The 22,927-nt window shown below is 50.3% G+C and overlaps 3 protein-coding genes across 3 annotated transcripts; 1 reads left to right on the forward strand and 2 right to left on the reverse strand.

Moving 5' to 3' along the window:
- Positions 1-5,917: 5,917 nt before the first annotated feature.
- Positions 5,918-12,170, reverse strand: PFICI_01877 (uncharacterized protein; the record flags this gene model as incomplete). Its single annotated transcript, XM_007830458.1, has 3 exons — positions 5,918-6,034; positions 6,091-7,209; positions 7,263-12,170. 3 exons carry the CDS (start codon positions 12,168-12,170, stop codon positions 5,918-5,920), a joined length of 6,144 nt encoding a protein of 2,047 aa, XP_007828649.1.
- A 4,176-nt stretch (positions 12,171-16,346) lies between these two features.
- On the forward strand, positions 16,347-20,182 carry PFICI_01878 (uncharacterized protein; the record flags this gene model as incomplete). The annotated part of the gene is made up of 7 exons (XM_007830459.1): positions 16,347-16,790; positions 16,850-17,165; positions 17,219-17,380; positions 17,442-17,795; positions 17,864-18,189; positions 18,241-18,702; positions 18,752-20,182. The coding sequence occupies 7 exons, from the start codon at positions 16,347-16,349 to the stop codon at positions 20,180-20,182; spliced, it is 3,495 nt and encodes a 1,164-aa protein (XP_007828650.1).
- Positions 20,183-20,404: 222 nt separating this feature from the next.
- On the reverse strand, positions 20,405-22,567 carry PFICI_01879 (uncharacterized protein; the record flags this gene model as incomplete). Its single annotated transcript, XM_007830460.1, has 5 exons — positions 20,405-20,876; positions 20,935-21,625; positions 21,680-21,751; positions 21,814-22,151; positions 22,215-22,567. The coding sequence occupies 5 exons, from the start codon at positions 22,565-22,567 to the stop codon at positions 20,405-20,407; spliced, it is 1,926 nt and encodes a 641-aa protein (XP_007828651.1).
- Between the last annotated feature and the right edge of the window lie 360 nt (positions 22,568-22,927).

Below are 22,927 nucleotides of genomic sequence, written 5' to 3' on the forward strand. Positions count from 1 at the left end.
GAGGCTTAAGGGGGTTAAGAGCAGCCAATCGGTGAGTTAAGAAGTTGGCTTTCGAATGGGCTGTGCGCCCACCTACCGCGAGCGACCAAAGGACTCGACTCCAGTCAGGAGAGAGTCAGTGCTCCGTCCTGCTTGATACACACGCTGCTCAAGGGTTGACCAGAATCATTTTGTACCCCATCTATCCAGGGGTAGTTAGTACATGCATGCACACCTGAAGTGTACATACTCCCCATCCCCAGTCAATCAGTCAATCCATCCCTCATTAAGTGAAAGAATGAGAGAGTGAGTGCCAGGTGTGCGCATTGCATTTCGGTTTGCAAGCAAGGATTTTCCCATATCGTAGTGTATGTACTATGTAAAATCTACGAAGTAGCACACTTGTGTGTATCACACACACAGCCGACCATCAGCCATTCATGGCCCATGCTGCTGCAATTTGTAGAGTGCATGCAAGCCTGCAAGCATGTAACCTGGCCTGGCATGTGGATTGATGCGCATTGCACAACAACGTTGAGAGGTGGGGAGGCTCGGGAGATGCAGCTTGATATCCGACATTAGGGTGGGGCTGTAATACGTACATGAAAAGATATACACACACACACACACTTACACACATGGAAACGAAAAGTTGGATAAGGCCAAGTAGATACTTTTATAAACATCATATTGTCGCGCTTCGATCAGCTCGAAGGATCTTTCATTAATACGTGAATCGAGACACAAGACTTTGCTGCCAATGCAACAAAACTGGCTTGCATATAGGAAAGTTGATGGAAAGATTTTCTTTTCACTATATATTCATGCTATAGTCGCCTTGAAATTTCTGAGCTACTCGGTTCGTGACTTTTCTCCATAGAGAAATCATTTTAGTTTTCTACTTTATGTGTTTTCACATTCTACGCGCTATGAATTACCCTCCATTCATCCTCGTTTATCGTTCCAGCCAAACTCTTCCACGAGCTTCGAGATCTTGACACCACCATTTCTTCTAGTTGAACAGCATGGATGGCAAAAAAGTCAGTGGTATCCTCGGGGTTGAAGCCTTGGAGGGTCTGTATGCGAACTTGTTCCTCGCTGTAATCTGTACAGGTTGCTGCGGTGTATCGAGCGGAGAGGACGTGGGCAACACCCTTGTAGACGATCATGTTGACCATTCCCTGGACGTGCTTCTGGCTGAAAATGACGGATTTCCCCATTAGCTCACGTCCATGGGGAAGGCACAAGCTTGAAGTAAGACCATTCAAGTAAGGATACAAGAGGGATATGACGAATACCAATGCCCTTGTAGAGCGCTGTGTCCATATAGCAAGGCTTAACAATATCCACTTCAGTGCCACTCGCTCAACGCCATTGCGGCCGGTAACATCGTCCGGGGCTTTGAAGATCTTGAGGGAATAGACATCACTCAGAGCTTACGAGACTGAGCCCGAGCATGTGCCAAGACTCGTAGGGCTTAGGACGGTGCACTGAGGAGCGAAGAACTCCAAGTGCTGTCAGTGGTGACTGCATACATGGTCCAGCTCTATATGACTTTGTTGGATGCTGTCGTAGTAACACGGTCCGATTATGAACTAGTCAGGTAATGTTTGAAACCATGGACAACGCATGCGCGGGAGGCAGTGATGAATTATTATCTATTGCTGGAGGTGTACCATTTACGGAAGCGACTAGACAGGAATCTGGTATGCTTGTGAGAAGGGGGAAATGTCATGGAAAGAATTCGTGTTGTAGATCCCGCGCGCTTCACAGACGTAAATATACTTTACCTACCTGTATCATATGTGAAATGCCGGCAGACATGACCTCGCGCCGCCGCAACGCATGGATAGCCAGCCTACACTTAAGGTACTGCTCCTTAGGGTCGCGCTAAGTACGGGGGCTAATGTAGTCACTAATCATGGGGGTTCTGAATGTGCCTGGTAGGAGGTAGACTTTGGCCAACTAGAGACGCAATGGCACGCCAGAACTCATCACTTTTGGAAGCAATTGCGCCGTCTAGAAGTCCTTTATTTTCAACCATTACTGGATCCAAGGACTTGAGTTAGACAGACCCAGCACACCGGTTGGATTGAGAATGTGATGAGCAGCAACCTTTTCGAGATTCAATGCAACTACCAATATTAGGTAGGTACACATATCATACACATCGATTTGGATATACATTTCCTCATAAAACTAACTGAAAGAGAACCACGACCCAGGCCTCTGGACCAACTCCGACTGGGTCATTCCATTTTTTGCATGGTTCAGGGGTGGTCGCAGTGAATCCAAGTAGTGATACCTGTGTCATGGGAATCCTTTCCCGTCCTGATCTTCCCAGGGCCCCGGAAAGGTTGCAATTGGGGCCCGTCGGCTCGAAATTTGTCATTTACCACTCCCGAGACCTTTTCCCCCCAAAGGCCAAGAGCAGAAATAACATTGAGGGTTAGTGGTCAGCTTTGTCTTGCTTTGGATGTTGGATCAATGGTCAAGTCCATCTAAGTAGTACACTGCAAGCATAAGGAGGAGGCCTAGGGCGATGTCCCAAGCACTTTGCTTTGAATATCAAGGCCAATTGACAAATGCTTGGCATCTTTTTTTCTTTTTTTCTTCTATTCCGCCGTGCCTCAAGCCAACACCCCAACTCTTGATGGATCAATCACTACAGTTCTGCGTACCTCAATCACTTGATCTCATTTTCCGAAAACGGCCAACGTCAGGCAGTTTCTGCAAGACCTTTTCTTCTTCTTCTTTTCCTTCCGGGTGGCATTCATGCACAAAAACAAACAAACAAACCACTTTGCCGTGGCCAGTACTCTATACCATCCGGGGACATTGTGGAGATGAGGTTCCATTGCTACAACATTGGCATTGGGATGGCAACAAGCATTTCAATTCACCGTGGCCCAACTTGCAAGGTCTTGTTCATGGATGCAGCCCGTCGTCAGCCATACAAACGATTCATTGGCCTTGTTGATTTATTAGGGTGCCCAGGCTACAGCTAGGATCGAAGCAACATATATGGCCGCCTGCTCATCATCCACCTCCCGCCAGCTAGCAACTACATTGATGTACAAACTTGGGTTGCCGGCTAGAGATTTATGTTCTTGTGACAAGCGAGTCTCTCGGCTGGGTCGTCCAACTCCAGTGGATGACTTCCCATATTTGGCATATATTGCAGCGTGCCCTTGATACAAGCGTGTATGCGGCGGCGGTTTTCTTTTTGTCCGAGCTTTTGACAAGACTCCGTTTTTTCTTTCTTCTCTCCCCAAACGGTTATCACGCGGCCTTCTATGATGCTATCTATGCTGACGCGACGCGGGTCCCTGTCTGCTTAATCGACTATCCAAGGACTTCAATGCAACAACGTTGCAGATCGTCCATGCAAGTCGGCGTTCAATTAGATCCCCTCCCATGCCATCTTTGAATTTTCTTCCCACCTCCAGCTCTCGTCACGTAGTCATGTACCGAGCCCGCTTGCATAGTACCATGTACATGCAAAATCCCGCTCTTCGCCAAACATGCTGATGGTCAGTCCGCAACAGCTCCAAGCAAGCGCCTTGTCTTGTTCTTGTTGATCGCTTCGGGTGACGAAGCCCAAAGCTTCTTTCTCATTTCCAATGGGGAACCCCTTAAGTGACCTTGAGGTCATTGCTTTTTATGCACCATCGAATAAAGACGGCATCTTGGAAAGGGTCGTCGACCTTCTCGCTTGTCTTCCAGGCTTTTGTTCAAGGTTGTGTGAATGATTTGCATCTTCACTGTGGATGTTGTACAACCTCACGACGCACGTAGCCCTTTGGTGTTTCCACGGGTCCCCATGTGGCGGTGAATGCTTTAGGCAGGAAGAGTGTGAAATTGCAACCTGAGGCTCAGCATTTGTGCTGCGAGTCCAGTGATTGTCCTGGGAGCCAGTACATTAGAATTGGGCGTTCCAGTTACTATCGTCATGCTGGTGTCTCAAGACGGCTCCTATACAATCCCCAAACATCTACAGAGTCCATCGTTAAGCTGGTACTCTTGACGAAGCAAGACATGCTACACCCAACCCAATGGTTCGTCCAACGCCCTCATTCAACACCAGCACCACTGTGCAACCAATAGACGATCAAGTCTCCAAACCTGCCGAGACCCAAAAAAAAAAAAAAAAAAAAGGACAGACAACGTTGAGATGCAACAACCACTGTCCTATACCTCGGCCGGTCTCGCCTTTGTCCGTCGCTGCTGCCGTGTAACGACGCCTACCGAGAGACGAAACAAATTCGCCAGCAGGAATTTTAGGCGCTCAATGTAAAAAAAGCAATCATTGGAACAACAGAATTTCGTTCCAAAAGGAGGAAACAGGTACTGTATTCCAATATATGAGTATGCGCGGATATGCAGCCAAAACAACACGCCCCAGGGCACGTGGCCGTCGTGGTTTGGGCCGTTTCGTTTCGTTTCTTTTCTTTCTCTCTACCGCTTTCGTTGATTCTTGCCTTATTCGCGCCCTTTGCGACTCTATAAGGAGGTAATACTTGGTTTGAACGTGCAGAAATGGCGAGGAATCCACCACACACATTGTTCTTGGTTATGCGAGGTGAATTGTCCCACTCGTTTCTTACAAGGTATCAACACTCCCTCCTCTTGTCCTACTGCTGCGTTTCCGAGACTACTTCTGAGCGGGTAAACACCAAGTAAGCTGATTTGACCGGTATCTCGAGACACGACGCGAATTCCAAGACGGTCGAAATATACCGATAAAATACGAAAACCAACAGAATCGATAGCCTTGCCTTAATCTACCTCGCCCATGCTATGAAATTAAATTGGTCAACATGATTCAGCGGAAATTCCAGATCACATTGAGCTCATGAACGGGCTTCAACTTCGACCCTTCTTGGTTATCAATTCTGACGTTAATGCCCGATAAAAGATGCTAGCTAGACTGTAGAGAAACTTATTTAGATTGTTAAAATGTTGTCATGATTCTACCGCAACCAATTCGTGTTGTTATCATTTTTTGAGCCATGTCACGGTACGTATGTCACAGCACAGGAAAGTTGTGCATCGTGTTTCTAGGTTTCAGGGCCATATGATTGATTGATGATACATTTCACCATCTTTTAAAATGGCCTTTTTTATTCTCAAACCCTTCTACCTCGAGGGCACGCCTCAGATCAACCCCTCGCAAAGTGTCTGAAAGAGCACGAGAATATTTCGTTTCCCCTTGGGTCACACCCTCCGTTTTCGCCCAACCCAGGGCAGAAGTCCACTCTTGATTAACGCAACCAAGTGGCGGACAAAGGTTGCAAATAGGGGGGGGGGGGGGGGGGGGAATCAAGAAATACAAATAAGTAACAGGTGGTTTGTCCAGTATGGTATCTTCGCAACGTGTAGGTATCATGCGGCGACAAACGAGGAGAGGAAAAAAGGATTGCTCCCCGGCCTTCTCTGACACAGGCACCGGGTGAGTCATGAGAATCAGAAGCGAAAATAAGAAGTTGTAATACCCCTCTCCCGTCCAGAGACATCTTTTGATCCATTGCTGAGATGCTTGTCTTTGCTCTGTGCTGTCCATATTTTGGCATTCGCAATTCGCGCGCTCGCTAGTTCATGATTCCCGTCAAGACATTGGCTTCGTACACTGTAATGCCCAGCCCGGCCTAATCAAATATGAGAAAAAAGAAAATTGAAAAAAGAAGAAGTAAAATTCAACGCTCTGCCTTTCGCCTTTCGCCTTGCCTGGTGTTAGAATGAACAAAATAAATGGCTCCAGTGCCAAATATTTCGCGTAATGTTGTACACAGAAGCCATCGGTGCTTTCATGCCCGAGTCTCTGGCCTCTTTGTACGTGGTATTAAATTGATTGTCTGAATCGCAAAAGGAGCAGGCAGCATGAAGCTACCATGTGCTTGAAAAAAACCCAGTTGGCGATTGCTGGCTGTTGGTGGAATCAGTCGTCGGCAAGTTTGGCAAAATGTTTCGACCATAACCAGCCAACGAGATTATTGGGGTCGTCTTGGTTCTTGGCAAGCCACAGTTCACCCTTCTCCGCTATCACATCAAAGATCTATCCCGGGTTAATGTAAGTCCAAAATTAGACAAGAATGATTAGTGAAGACTCACCTCGCCGGCTTGGTACGTGAGGTAAGGGTACCCAGCTTCCACCTTCGTTGTTTCAATGTTGAATTCAAAAAGTGAGGCTGCGAGCCACATCACATTATAGCCGTTAATGGGCTGCCTTTCGCGTGAAGAAGCGCGAGATGACGCGCGCGACGGCCTCACGCTTCTCTCTGGTCTCTCTGGTCTCTCTGGTCTCTCTGGTGCATCTGGCAATGGCATGGCAGAGCTGAAGAGGCCCGAAAATCGCTGAGGCTGCGCCAAGTCTGGTGGTGATTGCTGACCAGATGGGAAAGCTGAATTCGAGTAGCGTTTGGTCGGGAATCCAGAGTCTGTGCTCTGACGAGGAAGGCTACCAGAATCGTAGCTCTGGCCAGTGCCAGGACGTATTCCAGGTCGTACCGCCCCTGAATGGTCTATCGAATGCAACGTGTGGGTTTCGGTCAGCGTGTTAGTGCTACCGCCAGCATAGTAGTCACGGTAATAGGAGTGCTGTGGACTGGGCATCGATTGTATCGATGGGGATACTGTAAACTGCCCACTGTGACGATTGACAAAGTCGGGTGTCGGTAGACAAGGTGCCACGTCACTATTCACTGATAGTCCTCGTCCTGATATGTTAGAAAGCTCCGATGGCCGTGGTCGAAGTCGATGTGGTTGGTCATCGTTACTGGACTGTGAAGGTCGAGGTTTCGATCCGGGGTTTAGGATAGACATGGAGTTAATCTGCTCCTCCTGATACTTGAATTCGCGCTGGAAACTCGTGACAATGTCGGACACTTCAGGAATTTGGGAATTACCCAGAACAACCTTGACCTTTTCTTTCCAGATCGCGTACCACTGCGTTTGGATATTGACCAGATTGCCAAGGCAAATGTTCCCGACCTTCTCGGTCAGTGCAGAAAGCTTGGGCAGCTCCTTCTTCAGGGCATCATTTAGTGCTTCATATTGCTCTACGCATTCGACCAGCTGCTTGTCCAGTTTCTTGCCAGCTTTCTTGAGCTGCATGGACTTCTCATAATCGGCTCGTCGTTTGGTCCTCTTCTTCATGGCAAGAGATGGATTGCTATATGCCTTGATGACCATTTCGAAGGGTTCAATGACTTGCTTTCTGACTTGGGAGAGCTGCAAATTTGTGAGCATGAATGGGGACGTGAGTTCATGATTATGTCACTTACATGCTGCTCAAGGGCAACTTTCTCAATATCTCTCATAGACACATTGAAACGCACCCACTTGCTCTCCAACTCGGGATGCGGTGAAGGTTGTAGTCGCATGACCAGCTCCATCGATGAGAGATACTGCAGGAACTCATGGACATACGCGCTGACTTGCCTTGTGTAAAATTCGACGTCTCGGAGAACTACCTGGAGGCGGAGATAGTCGTCACCGAATTTCTCGTGAAGTTTCAAATAATCGGCATCCTCGGCAGGTTTGTTGCTAGCAGCTTGAAGCTTGTCGACACGCTTGCCAAAAGCTCTGGCGAAACCTCCAACGGAATCTTTCCTCTTGCGGCCGACAATCTGGCCAACGAGCTCAAAGTTCTTCTTGGTTTTGTTAATTTCTTCAATTGCATCTTCCAGAGTGGCTTTGGCCCCTTCTAGTGCGGGGCGGTCCGGGTGATCAGGGGGGGTCTCATGGAGCAGCTGAATTAGCAGATTGGGATACTTCGTAATTCTTTGCATGGGCTTGATCAACAAAGAATCAAGATTCCATGCTTTTGTGAGGTCTCGAGCTACCTCGTTGCACTCGTTTAGCCAGACCTTGACTGTGGCATCCTCTTGTATCTGAATTAGCTGTTTGGCAGCATGGTCGCTGTTCTTCAAGAAGGTCTCGTGAATGATCTTCATCTTCTCAATGTTGCGTTGGAAGATGGGCCCGAGAGATGTCTCACGATCTTTCCCATCATCCAACTGGCCCACACTCGCGATAGATCCCGCAATACTATCGGTCTGGCTTGATGTGTCCTTTTGAACAATCGACCTGGATGTTTTTGGGACATAAACGCTGGCAACACCTTCTTTTAGTTCAGCCAGGAAAGCTGTGTGGAATGCAATAATCTGATCAGTGTTTCGGAAGATGAGTTTGATGATCTTGTCGTCGAGTTTAGGGCAAGCCTCTGCGGTTCCCTTGTAGATTTCTTCGACAATGCTCATATCCCGAACAAAGAAGGCTTCTGTGTCGACCAATTCCTTCAGAGTTTCCAGGCGAGTAAACAATCGCTTCCTCTCCTTGGCAGAAATCCCAGTCGAATTCTCTTGCTGATCAAAACTGTCTGCAAGCGTTGTTTGACTGTCCATCCGCGTCCTGGTTGATGCTGGCCCTTCGGAATTCTCGAATGAGCCTTGGTCGATTGAACGTGGGGTAGAGCCTGGCAAGTCAAAACTCTCGCTCTGAGGCCTGGACGCAGAAAATGAACTGTAGCCATCCTGACCATTGTGCAGGTAGCTGCTTGGACGCGTATCGTCAAAATAGTCACTGGGTGGCGCAGAACTCAAATCCGGGAAAGTAGCTTCACCTGGAGGCGGAGGTGGAGAGTGATCCGGCAAGTTGGGAACAGCGAATTGCGAACTATTCTGGCGAGTAACATAGTCCACGACAAAACCACCACCTGTGTCTAGCTCAGGCAGCTGATGACCTGATGTTGGAAGCTGGTTCCCTGTGAGATCGGGACGACGATAACTGCCGTGGGGTGAAGTCTCTGGACTTGAGGGATACAACTCGGATCTGCGCTGCGCTCTCGAACCTGCATCAGAAATCGAATCACTATCACGATAAGCCGAGTTCGTGAGCTTGACAGAGTATTCTTGATACTCAGTGTGGCTGTCGATAGAATAGTCGGTCCAAACGGTGTTCTGGCTCGAGCGGTTCCCAGAGACTGATGTCCTGGGAACCGTCAGACTCGGCCTTGGCTCTCCTATCCTCTTTGTCTCGGTCGAAAATCTGGAAATGTCCGAATGCGCAAATTCGTTCTGCTCCATGGACCATGTTCTGGTATGACGACTAGAAGTCTTTGATGCTCCAGAGCTGCGAAGACGTGCTGCGGACTCGGCCACATTTGGGCCTATATAGAATTCTTCCAGCCTCCTGAGCGGTGTGTCTCGATCACTGAAATCATCACTAGATGAAGTCTCTTGCCTGTACTGTGTATTCTGTTCTTGACGTGAATGGTCCCGAATTGGGTCTTGCTGGCTGGTCTCAACGGGCAGCGCGCCGTTCAGGGATGATCCTTCGCCAGCTTCTGGAAACTCGACAATAAACTCAGACTCTCGATTGGCAGTGGCCACGATGTTCTGGTGCGTGGGTGACGTAGATGGTTGTGGTGCATATTCGTCCTTTGAATGATATTCTGAGCTGCGGTCAGTTGCTATGCCGCTGCTTGGAATAGCCACTCCCTCAGACTGCGGTGATGTCACGTCGAGAGATATGTTGATAGATGCCGAGTCATCTTGCGGGGATTCCTCGAACGGCGATCTATATTCAGAAACAGTATGTGCGATATTTGCAACCTCGACATTGTCATTATAGCCAATTCCGTGTGGGTCCGCTGTTTGATGGGGAGGTTCGGTTTGAGCTTCAGTATCAAATTCGGTGGTATCTGATGCAGCCGAAGGCAGTGCTTCTTCATGTCGTCCGGGTGAGCCAAATGAGGGAAATGTACCAGGCATGCCGAGGGTAGGCGAATCCAGAGTGATCTTTGTTGTAGTCGATTTTGTGCCAGGCACTAGAAAGTCTGGAGGCAGAGGCGGCTCCGAAGCAATGCCTGCTGATGTTGCGCCAGGCACTAGAAAATCTGGAGGTAGAGGCGGTTCCGAAGTTATGGCTGCTGATGGTGTGCTAGGCACCAGAAAATCTGGAGGTAGGGGCGGTTCCGAAGCAATGGCTGCTGATGTTGCGCCAGGCACTAGAAAATCTGGAGGTAATGGCGGTTCCGAAGCGATGGCTGCTGATGTTGGTCCTGGATGATCTTGTTGTTTGCTACGAAGTACAGGTTCGGTAAGAGAGGCCTCAGCTTTCAGAGCAGCCATTTCTTCCTCCTCGCGTTGGCTTTCAATATCACGTTGGTGGGCTTGCTCGGCTGCAATCCGATCCTCCTCAGCTCTCCGTCGCTTCTCTTCTTCGATTGCTGCTTGTCTCTTGGCAGCCGCCTTGGCCTCGGTCTCCTTGATGCTTTTCGTATACGAGAGTTTGATCTGCTCTCGGCGAGCATTAAAGTCGATGGGGCCCATAGAAAGCTTTCTCCTCCTAGGTTCGGTATGCTTACTTGTCCTCGAATCGGCTTTTGCAGGAGACCTGCCTCTCTCGACAGCTCGCATCCTGGAGCTTGCGGTCGATGCGCTTGAGACGGGTTGCCGAGGTCGTGAGCTACGCAGTGGCGGCGAGAGCTTAGGTGGTGGCGCAGAGATGTAGGCGTTGAGACGTGTATTACTGTTGGGGGTGATTGCTCCAGGGCGCGACTTTCCCGTTTGACCGCTCGTTGGTGTCTTTGCCCTTGTCGAAGACGTATTGATCGGTGTTGGTTTCGGTATTCTACCCTGAGTCCTACTGGCTGGGCGTTTTCCAGCTGATGGAGTGTTAGATCGAGAGAAAGGAGGGCTCTCTGCAGACGACGAAGAGGGACTGTTCTTGCGAATCGATACAGGCAACTTGGATGTGCCAGCAATGGTCCGATCTGAGCTCGAGGCTACTTGTTGCTTGCGGGAAGTCAGTGGTGTTTTCAATTGCGCCAAAGCAGCTTTTGTCCCTGCCAGATCGCTATGAGATCTGTTGTGACTCTTGTATAGCTTCGCTGGGGATGCACTCCTGTCGCGTCTGGGCCCGCTATTGCGATACCAGTCCGTCGGCGAAGCAGGCTCAGCGTCGGCGTGCGAAAGGCTTCTCTGATGTAGCATGGAGGCAGCCTGAATGTTTGACTCGGAGGTTCGTCTTTGCCTCAGCCCGTCAATCCCGTAGCCAGCCGTTCCTATTTCGTGCTCTCCTGGAAGAATCTCGCCAAAAAGAAGAGGGCCCTGGCCAGCTGACTTGGCATTATTAGTTTCCGGAGCAGGCACGGTGGGTATTGTTTGTGCGCTAATCGGCGAATCTGGTGAGAGATTACTCATGGATTTGGAGGATAGGCTGTTGCTATTTCGTGGTTTCGATATGCGACTTGCAAATGACTGTGAATTGCTCGACACCTGATCCTCGGGATGATACCTGGGTCTTTGTGATGGTCGCGAGGCGTGTGTGCTGCCTGATGTCGAATGTGACTTGAGTGTTGGAGGTGTCGAGCCATTGACACTACTGCTCCCAACTCCGCGATAGCCGGCCGATGCAGACGGGGAATCTCGAGGCACGGAGCGAGGGGCGGATCCCCGAGTAGAAGGCATAGCGGCGGTACTTCCATTGCTCACCTGCGCCGCAGCATTCTGATCGAAACGCTTTTTAAGGTCTTTAACGCTGGGTTGTCTGCTACTGTAAGCTGCAGGTCTCAACTTTGAAGCGCCACCAACGCTGCCCTCGGTCAAGGGCGCGGAGACTGAACGTGAAGCCGATCTAGCTCCAGTTTTTGGAGTTGCGGGCACTGCAGGATGCTTGGGTGTCGAGCCGTTGCTGTTTGATCGCAGCGAGGCGTTGGGGTTCTGCCTCTGCGCAGGTGTGGCTGTCGATGACGACGCCATCAATCTGTCGTGTTCGCTGCCGGCACTCGAGTCCAGCGTGGGCAGGTTGACAGCACGGTAGGATTTGTAAAAGTCGTCGGGATTGGCGATGCCATTCAGATTGGCGTTTGCGTTTGCAGCGTGGACGTTGTTTGCAGCATTGGAAGCAAGGGCGCCAGAGCGTGAATGCTGCAGACGCAACGGCACAGCCTCGGCGCCGTTAGGATTGCTGCTACTGCTTCTGCTGCTGCTACTACTGCTGTACCTATTGGAGTACAGGTGCTCTGCACGGACGGCGGAATGCTCGACGTCAGGATAGTAAAGCTCGCGGTCTCTCAGCGAGATGTCGTCGTTGTCGTCGTAGTTGCGAGGTTGCGACGACTGGGGGGTTGGGTGATGAGCACGACCGACAAGTCGATCCTCCTGGTCACGAATGCCGGCCTCCATTGTGGGAAGGGTCGTCGGGTGGCCTGGACATCACCCCTGGGAGAATCAGGCCTCAAGTGGTTACAGGGGAGCGGTACTGTGGGTTGGGATGGGATGTTAGAAGCGTCTCTCCGGCCGTTTGGATTTTTGGCTTTGGTTTGCGTCGAGGCTCGCGCTTGGCCTCTGGCGGCGGCCGCGGGCAGTCCCTGTGGTTCGCAGACGTGCTTTTCAGTGTGGCTCATTCAGGCATTCATCGCCCTACCTGCGGTCCAGTCAATTGTCGACTTGCAGACCGACCGATGAGACGCGAATGGCAATTCATCCACAAGCAGCCTGGCCCGTTTCGCTTCTGCGCCTGCTGTGGGTGGTATGGATTGAATGGGTTTCGTCTCGTCTGGGGACCGGGGGGGAACAAGGTACAGAGCAGATTGGATGGGGTCTTTTTGGTGGGTAGGTTGTAGTGCACACAGTTTTTAGTGAAGGCATGTACGAAGTAGTGGTAGTGGGCAGGCCGCCGTGTGTTCTGTGTGCCAAGTATTTAGACGGGAACGCGGCGGCATATACCTAGGCTACACACGTAGGTGGGTTGTAGCTACTGACTCTGAAGACTTTCCAGTTGAGTGAGCTCTGTTATCTCGGTTGAGTAGTCGTCTGGTTGTTTACCTAGGTACGGGCTATCTATGTAGTGTAGGTACGTAAGTACTTAGGCATGTAGCTCATAGACAAGCCTGCATGTAATTGTCTCCAGACTGATATGCGATTGTGCGGAGTCCAGCCCCAATGTAAATGATCCAACTCTCGAAATTCATGGGGGGTTTTTTTCTTTTTCTTTTTGAACAATTACTATCTACCGGAACTATCTCCCAGCACGGAGAAAAACTGAGATGAATGCACTACTGCTGACAGGGCTCTCCTCGAACGTGGTATCTACCTAGGGAGACCAGATCAACAGCCAGCAACGAGGCGTTAGCACTAGTAGAGTAGCTAGGTAGCACAGATTTCTTTGTGCATGGAAGTGGGGGGAGACAATCGGACAAGCAGCGAAGGCCATACTCCAGTTTAGCTCGTAAGCCCAGATCAATTGATTCCCAGGTGGATGGATGGGAATGGAATTTCCCCAGGTTCCCATGCAAACAACATTGATCCTTTGGTTCATGACGTGGATTGATATGTGCCTTTATTTTTTCTCTTTCTTTTTTTCTCCAGTCTGATGCCCAATAATGGTACTACCAGTTGGCAGGCAGGCAAAGCAATCCTGTTTATAATTTTTCACAAATCATTTTGCTTGCTCACACCAATCCATGAATCCAAGGAATCAGACAACAGTTATCCCGGATAACGAGACTAGTTTGCTGGCATTGCAGCTGGCAGGTGGGCAGGGTCTCAGATTTCAGTCGGTCTGTCGACAAACATGAGTTGGGCATTTGGGTGAGGTCAACCAATAGAACCCGTGTCTTGTGTACAGAAGCACGCCGGGCGGTAATCCATGCGCTGGTTTTGCAGCTTCGGTTCTTCTGACTCTCTCGCCCTGTTCATAAAGTCGCCTTCTCATGCTCTAGCCGACCACCCCTGGTCAATCTATCTAGACCCGACCAGCTATCTGATGTATGTAGGCAGTAGCTCGTAGGTAGTAGGCATACATAGTAGAATTGTCATGCATGTGAGTCTGACGACGGACTGTAAGCCGGCATTGCCCCCAAGGAGATCGTGTTTTGTTGCGGGATCAACGCCTACCCATTCGTCTACGTACAGCATCATGCCTGCATGAGACACCTCATCCGCTGTAGCCAAGGCCAAGCCAGTAGATGTCCTTTGCACTGGATAATTCAACCAGGCGTGTCGATCCTGGGCTAACAAGGAATACTCTGTAGAGTATTGCATGATGATGTGAGCAAGAACTAGGTAGATTTGCGCCTACATAGAGTCTTGTTACAAAAATCAATCTATTTCGTTGCTTGTGTACTACATGGTGGACACAGGTAATATAGTGTCTGTATTCTATCCTTAGATCCGGAGATTTGGCCCGTGGTCTTTGACTGGTATATATTGGTTGCGCCAATAAGGCTCAGGGTAGTCATTTCCGCATTGCCCATGAATAGCAACCATCTAGCACTTCTGACTGTCTTGTCCTGCTTGTGGAGGGAAGGCGTGGAGAAGGAGCAGAAAAAAGGAAGGGAAGAATTCAAGAAAGAAAGGTCAAGATAACGTTTCCAATGCAGATGAGGAGGTAGCATGAGAAGCCAAGCCTTGCTAAAACTCCCACCTGAGTATCCCGTCCCTCGTCGAGCAAGCAGTCAGACATATCATCGAAGCCCTCGGTCTAAATATTAGGACGGAATTCATCCAGAGGCCATGTGCTATTGTTGCCATCGTAACTTTGATGTCCTGTAAATTAATTGACATTGATGATATTCTTGCTGGGTTGGCAAATTCTATGTGCAGCTAATTGCATCTTCCAGGCGGATTGCTCTTGTTGCCAATCCCTCGACGAATGCTCTCGGCCAGTATTTATTTGGTAGGTACTTCTGCAATCATGTTTCTCACCGCGCTGGGGTTCTTGACGATCGCCAACCTCATCTGATTCTCAAATGAGACCCATCCGTTCAACGGGCCTCCGAGAAGGAAAGAAAAAGAAAAGCTCAATGGTTCCGCAGCGGTAACTGGCTGGTCGTCAGCTGACTGACCAATTCGACTACCTTACCCAGACGTAAACGCCAGAGCAAACAAAGAGAGACACAATGAATGCGCCGGTCTGCACTGCTCTGACCTAGCTGTTCTTTGACTTTCAGTGCTATGGTTTTATTGTCTCGGATATTTCCCTCAATTGCTGCGGGCGACAACTCCCAACCAGCGCCCCAAAAGGCCACCCGAGACGCCTCAGGTTGAGGCATGAATTTTGATTACCTGCCTTCTGGCATCCAACGGGTGTTGCATCTACCCTCTGCTCGGGTAGTGGCTTGAACTCTCTTTCTTACGCTCGCAGCATGCCCGGTCGGCAACTTTAAAATGCGGGCGGCTGCAACGGCAACAGACCATCGGTTCAAGCACTGCATTGCAGGCACCAGCTCTCCCTCCCTCTCTCTCTGCTTGAAGTTTGAGCTTTAGGAGAAGGCGGATTGGTGGATGGTCTCCCATTTATTCATGGGCCACTTGTTTGGGAGTGCGGGTCGTGTGTGGAATATATTAGATGCCCCTTCATTGACTGGCCGCCATGGTCGGGGCCAGGGAGTGGATTGACCTCCATGCGGCTGTGCATGATTTCAGGGACCAAGTTGATGGCGTCAAGCCTCTACATCTTGAGTTACCCCCCAATCAGATAGCCATTCTCTAAATAACACTTGGATCGCTTCATTGTATGCATTCTAGATGAGAGACAGTGAAGAGCGAAGCAACAAAACAAAGTGAGACAATTGAACTGGCGAGATCGGTCTGTGCAGAGTGCTACCGGTGGACATTATGTCAGATTCGAGCATAATTGCGAACATTGAAGACATCTTTCTAACAGAGTACGTACATACTTTGCAGGTCGACAGGTATCTTTCCAACGATGGGCTGGGCTGGAGCCCATCCCTGACCGTTTGTATTCTAGTAATTCCAGAAAATATCCAAGGCGATACAAGCACACATGGCCCATGGTAGTTTGGTGCCATGTGTCGTTAGCTCTTTCGAAGTTCGAGTCGACACCTTAAGTGAGTCAGTGGCACTAGCAACTACTTACACAGTACCTAGACACACTAGATAGGCGCTATATCTTTGGGAACCTCAGATCATCCGGAGCGCACGTTCCTCCCTACCTTAGCCCTATCAAATGCATCTCGGACTTTCAACACGCGTCGCACTTATCGCGTCTCAACTCGGAAGCACGCGCTGCCAACCCGGCCGTTGCTGAAGGTTTTCCATTGTTTTGCATGTCACCCGGTCATTGATCAGGTTGCATTTTGTTTATCATACACAGCGTGGGATGTCACCCTTGTGCCGCGAATAGGAACCCTTTCCCCTTGTCAGGTTGACTGGCAGCAATGCAAAACCCACATGGTAGTACGATAAAGCGAGCCAAACTGCACCTAGCGCTTGGGGTATACTATAAGTCATCTTCAACTAGCTCCTGGCACCGTAACAACACCCCAACCCAATATCAAAGGTAATCTCCTATTGGTGGTCAGATGTCGCAACAAGCATTCTGTTCGCTTTCTCAGTATGCCTCCTTCGAGGAAACGGGTTCGTGGCAAGGCGGACGAAACAGTCCAAGAGCAGCCTCGGAAGAAGGTCATCAAAACGGGACAGAGGGCAACGAGCACACCCCCCGAAATCAAGCATGCCGTGATTAACCAGTACTTTGCTCATGTCCTGTCCCTACGCGACTACATACTTGGGAAACTCCCTGCTACGTCGAGGCTCAGGAGGAAGAAAATCGCCTCTCTTGGTTCGTCTTCATCTACGGACGCCGAGATCCATGACCTGGAGCAGATTCTGGGTTCGCTACTCGACACGACGCTTGTAGGCTACAAAGAAAGACCAGAACAGCCAAGCCATACACCAGACAACCGCCGTCAGCAATGGACAAACTTTACGCAAAAAGGGGACGATTCCCACGTCACACTATCCGATGGTCTTGCCGGTGCAGCTTTCTCCCAAAGCGAGGTATGCTCTCTTATCATATTTGCGTCCAGGGACCTACTTGTGCTGACTCCGCAGTAAAGATAGTAGACTTTGTGATTTGGCAGCTCTTCTCCCGTTGCAAGAATCATAGTGAGCGACCTGAGCATGTGCTGTGTGATGGGTTTCGAAGGGATCCCAACCCAGGGAGATTGCAATGTCCACGGATGGATCAGTCGATACCGGGTGTATTCTCGCTGCATACAAACCCTCAGGTTCAGGCCCTGAAGCTTGACCCTTGGCCCCAACTGCTCAAGCTGCTGGGAAACTCTGGCGACGTCATCATGATGGACTTGTTGCTGGACTGTGCAGTCTTCACCTCCCTAAACGGTGGTAGGCGCAATTATCGCCAACTCAGCGGTAAGTTTGATACCACGGCTGATACTGCCCCAGCAGCTCACATCTTAGCCAAGGAATCCCATTGCCCAAGATACCGATAGTCGATACTTGCATCAAAACTCTTGAGTACATTGGCAAGGCGCCATCCGAGATTACCTTTGTCCGCAACCGCATGATGTATGCCAGAGCCGCATTGAATGCTCGTGGACTCGTACAATTTGGCATGAGGCACATTCGTATGTGAATTGCTCATCAATCAATTGATTCGCCATATCAGTACTAATAAGGTGCGAGCAGATGTCTTGAATCGGTCGCCATATACACAGCCTGATACCCAGGTCAATGCTTCTTCTGATGGAGATGAGACGGGGCCCAAAAATCTTGTCAATACTCGCAGAGTGATGATGTATATGTTCCCGCGGCAATTTGGTCTACACAACGTCTTCACTTCCACTGTTGATCGCAGGGAGACCGCTCAACGGTTGAAAGACTACACTTTGCGAGAACAGGAGATCAATACCAAGTTTGGCGAAAAGGACGTCCGGATTCCAAAGCGGCTGAGAGGCGATGCAAAAGATCTTGTTCAGAAGTTGCAGATACTTCACTTGCGATGCTCATATTCCAAATTATTGCAGCACTACTGTCCAGTATGTTGCTATCTTCCCCATGACAATTCAAACTAATACCGTTGCAGGCCGCGGAAGCCTCTGGGGTACAAGTTTCGTCCCAAGTCAGTCACAGCAAGGGCCGTAAATCTACGCAAAACTCCAGTGGCCGAGCCACGCAGAGCCTTAGCAAAGTAGTATTCACTACAAAGTCTGACAAGGCAGCACGATATACCTCGATAACAGAGCTGGCAACTTCGCCGGCCGAGGTCTCTGCTTTCTGTCAAGCAGTGATCGCGAAACTACTTCCGAATGGCTTTCTTGGGGCAGATGACGTTTGGAAGCACAATCAACGCCTGCTTCTCCGCAAGGTTGATCATTTCGTCCGTTTGAGACGTTTCGAGAGCATGTCCCTTCACGAAGTCATGCAGGACATGAAGGTAGATGCAAAAGTTGAGATTCACGGTATCTGGCTGACTAACTTGCAACAGATCACCGAGATCGAGTGGCTTGCGCCTCAGCATCTCATGGTGCACAAAACATCGCAGACTGACATTCGCAAGCGAACCGAGCTCTTTTCTGAATTTCTATACTATGTTTTTGATTCAATTCTGATACCCCTACTTCGAAGCAACTTTTACATCACAGAGTCCAATACGGACAAGTACCGATTATTTTACTTTCGTCACGATGTGTGGCGATACGTGGCCGAACCTGCGATGGCCGCTCTAAAGGTGAAAATGTTCGAAGAGGTGAACCTAGACGAGGCGAACCGACTGCTAGACTCGCGACAGTTGGGCTTTAGTCAAGTTCGATTGCTGCCAAAGGGCACGTCTTTACGGCCCATTATGAATCTTCGAAAAAAGATGCTGAAAAGGGGGAACAAGACATTATTGGGTTCAAGCATCAATACACTGCTGAAGCCTGCCCACACCATCCTGCAGCTCGAAAAGGTGAGTTCATCCATGATCAAGATAACATACAAATACTGAACAAGAACAGTTGCTAAACCCAGCTAAACTGGGTTCGTCCATGACCTCCGTTGGCGATGTCTACATGCGTCTAGCAGCCTTTAAATCATCTATAGGCTCACAATCTGGTCCCCTCTTCTTTGCAAAAGTGGATGTACAGTCTGCATTTGACACGATACCGCAAGCTGCAATAGTCGGTCTTCTGGATTCGATCCCCCAGCGGCGTGGCTATCAGATAGCCAAGCACATTGAGATGACAAACAACAGCTCCAGCGAGCTCCTAGCCCCGACCGCAGCGGGAAAGTCGAGTAAGCCGAGGATAAAATGGCTTTCGACTGCTATGAAGCATAGGGGCTCACAAGCACTCCTGGAATATATCGAGAGCGACCCGGCGCTAAAGAGAAACAACACTGTTTTCATTGAAGACGTCTTCAAGAAGGACTTTGATACGAGCTCCATCCTGCGACTCGTGGCGTCCCACATTCAACAGAATCTCGTCAAGATTGGCAAAAAGTTCTTTCGGCAAAAGGAAGGCATACCACAGGGCTCCATCCTATCCTCGACATTATGCAACTACTTCTACGCCGACCTGGAGATCCACGTACTGAAATTTCTCGACTCGGAGGACTGTCTCCTGCTCCGACTCATTGACGATTTCTTGCTCGTGACCACGGACAAGGCCAAGGCCACCCGTTTCGTCGAGGTCATGCACGCCGGCGTGCCCGAGTACGGCGTTGTCGTCAATCCGGCCAAGACGCTCGTCAACTTTGACCTCGACTTTACCGGCAAAGCAACTCCCGTCCCCAGGATCGGCCGCGGCTCCACAGGGTTTCCTTACTGCGGCGCGCTGATCGACACGGCCAGCCTCAACGTGTCCAAGGACCGGCGGCCGCGACGCGCACCGAACAATATTACAGAAGCAGCAGCGGCGGCGGCGGCATTTTCATCGTCGTCATCATCTATCTTCAACTCGCTGACTGTCGAGTACAACCGCGCTCCAGGACGTACCTTTGGGCGCAAGGTCCTCAACGCCTTCAAGATCCAGTCACATCTCATGTACCTGGACACGGGTCGCCTGAATGGTGTGGCGACGGTGCTCTCGAACCTGCGTGCCGCGTTTGCCGAGACGGCCACCAAGACGTGGGCGTACACGCGGTGCCTCCCACCCAAGGCGCGGCCGTCTCCGTCTCTCGTGATTCGGACTCTCCGCCGTCTCGCCGACGTGGCGTACCTCGTCGCCACCAGTCGGGCCCGCCGGGCGCGATATCCGGGCTACACGTGCGATGTCCGCAAGATCGAGGTCATGTGGTTGACGTACTCGGCGTTTGCCCAGGTGCTTGGCCGGAAGCAGAGTAGCTATGGCCCCGTCCTCGAGTGGCTGCACAATGAACTCAACAGGCTGGGCGCCATGAAGGATATACGTCGGGGACGAGTCGCTCATGTAACCGAGAAAGTTGTGTAGTCTGCGGGCTGCGGGTAGTGCCTTTCCAGAAAGAAGAACTGTCAAATATTTCTATTTGAAAGCGTAACTGCAAAGGATTTATAGGAATGCATCCGAGTGAATTCTAGGTAACTGCCTTCAGTATCTAGCATGAGTTATACTGCGCCCAACGCCATGCAAGTAGTGGAATCCAAGAGAAGCCAACTCGACCCGATATTCATACAGTGACTTTTACAGCCACCTTTACAAGTATTTGAGTTTTCGTGTCGCAAAAATCGCCACAGTCGCACTCATTGCGCCAATAAACAGGCATATCGAAATGGCATTAGGTCCGTCAGCGGCAGGGGTTTTCTTTGACTCATCATCTTGTCCTCCGCCATGAAGGTCGGGATGTGTTCCTGGGGCGAAAATGGCAAACACGATCGTGCTGATAAAGGTCCCTATGAACTGCGGTATTGTCGTATAGATGTTCAGGATCCCGAAGTAGATGCCCGATAGTTCACCTGATGAGCCGCTTTTTGCGTCTCCGTCTGATTCGTCCTGTTCAACAGGTCCACGCTCCAAGTGCAACGAGGATCGATCATTCATTTCAGACATCTCGACAGAGTCTAGTGGATGATATGATGATGTACCGCGATCGCCGCCACCAACACTTAGTTTGTTCACTTCAATGCCCAAGAAAGCAACTGGGGCCCACATCGCCATTGTCCACGGTCTGATGATTTCACAGTTAGTCAAAGTTCTGCCCCGGTAGCTTGGGCATGTGGACTTACAATCCGCAGATACACACAAGAACTGTTGCGAATTTGAAGCTCGTCGCAAAGGGCGCTAAGAACATGGCGCCGGCAAAGAGAACGTGTCCCATCATCCATGCTGTCAATAGGTCGGGCTTGTATCGCTGAAACTTTTCCAGTACATGCGCAACACTTTGTGGTGGCCGCTGCGTGAAGCTCTCGTCTTCTGGGCTCTTTACTAGCAGAGGCAAAAGCCAAGCACCGATGAATGTGATGGCCGAGTAAATCACCAAGGAAGTGCTGCCAATGCGACCCATATCACCGAGTGTGTCTTTGGAATCCCTAGCATCATCAGGGACATCGTATCGGAAATAGGTCTCGCCAACCCAGGTGGTTCCGTAAAACAAGAAAGGAAACCATCCAATCCATGCCCAGAATTGTGCATGGCAAATGGCTCGGATGCGTGGAGGCAAATGGAGGATGGTTGACCAAATCTGGCCAAACACCTTGAGCCTGCCGCCCTCCTGCCGCGGATCTTTTCGAACATCTACAAGTATCTTCTCTGTCACTGTCATGGCTGTCACGAGTGAAGATGACAAGATGCCAAAAGCAGCGACCACTGTGAGCTTCTTGAACTGGGTGTCGCCCAGAAAGTCGCCAAAGATGGCGCCCAGATCAACCGCGCCGGCAGCATAGCCAATCATGTGGCCAATTGCAGACAATCTGCTGCCTTTTTTCACCAATCAGCCAGGTTCATCGGATTCAAAAGGTGGACAGATCTTACTCCATGCTGCTCCATCTTGTTGCTTTGCAATAGGCAAAACATCCACCATGAGACTCCTGGCGGCTGACATCACTATATATAGTCAGTCAAGCCCAACAACGTAAAAATTCCATCTCTATGGCACCCTTGCATACCTGCATTGATGGAAAAGTCCACGGCATAGATTGCCAGGACGGCGACCAAGATTGTAATCGTCTTTGCGGCTTCTTCATCCGATACGAAAAGTCCCACTATTTCTTGCGTGAAGCCGAGGGCCAAGAGACTGAGCGCAACCACGATAGCGCCAATGACTATGAAGGGTCGACGACGGCCCCATCGTGATCTGGATTCATCTGCAATTGCGCCGACAATGGGCTGGACGACCAAGCCCGACAATGGACCAGCGATCCAAACCAAGGAGGTTTTGCTTTTGGTGAGTCCCAGACTTAGTAGGTACGGTGTACAGTAGGTCATCTCAACTCCCCAGGTAAAGCTATGTGCAACAAGGGGTCAGCTTGACAGCCAGGTTGGTCGCCAGGAAGCAATCGCTACCTACGTTATCCCCAATGTGCAAAAGTTGAGCAGTATCATGCGCATGGCATCAGACGAGCCTCGAACAGAGGGCTGTCCTGCCCACTTCGTCATCTCTGCCGGGTTATTTGGATTGCGCACCCAACCGTCGTCGTCGTCGTCGTCGTTCGGATCGGATGCGCCGTCGCGCGAGGCAGCTTGCTGATGTAGGGTTGGGTCGGCCCAGTCCTCGTCAAAAGGTTCCCAAGCTTGCGATCCGGTTTCGTCGTCGTCTTCGCCGTTGCGATCGCTGCTAGACCTCGGTGAATGCAAGGCGCTTTCCTTCACTGCATCGCCGTCTCGAGCGACACCCGACTTTTCCGAAGTTGTAGCTGCCATGGCGAGCAAAGGGAGAGGCAGTGAGACTATGTACTCGGCGGTGCTAACATGAGGGCCAGACAGGGGGCTACGTGGAGATGGTAGCGCAGTCCACGCGTTGCTTCATCCCTCAGCTTGGCGTCGGCTCGGTGAAAATAGTTCTATCAAAAAGAAAATAAAGGTATACAGAATAATCTATTCGAGACTGTGTCGGTGGAACACATGAGGTTGCTATAGCAGGTGATTTGAATTGGTACGTCGGAGGGTGTCAGCCTTGAAAGGAGTTGCAGCGCGAGCTGGATGGATTGCAGCTTTGGTGTCCTCAAGCTAGGAGTGGCAGGTACAGAGAGAGACAGGAGCTCATGTCAGATGACGTCGGCC

The sequence above is a fragment of the Pestalotiopsis fici genome, assembly GCF_000516985.1.
Source record: "Pestalotiopsis fici W106-1 unplaced genomic scaffold PFICI_Scf_1, whole genome shotgun sequence".
NCBI classification, from domain to species: domain Eukaryota; kingdom Fungi; phylum Ascomycota; class Sordariomycetes; order Amphisphaeriales; family Sporocadaceae; genus Pestalotiopsis; species Pestalotiopsis fici.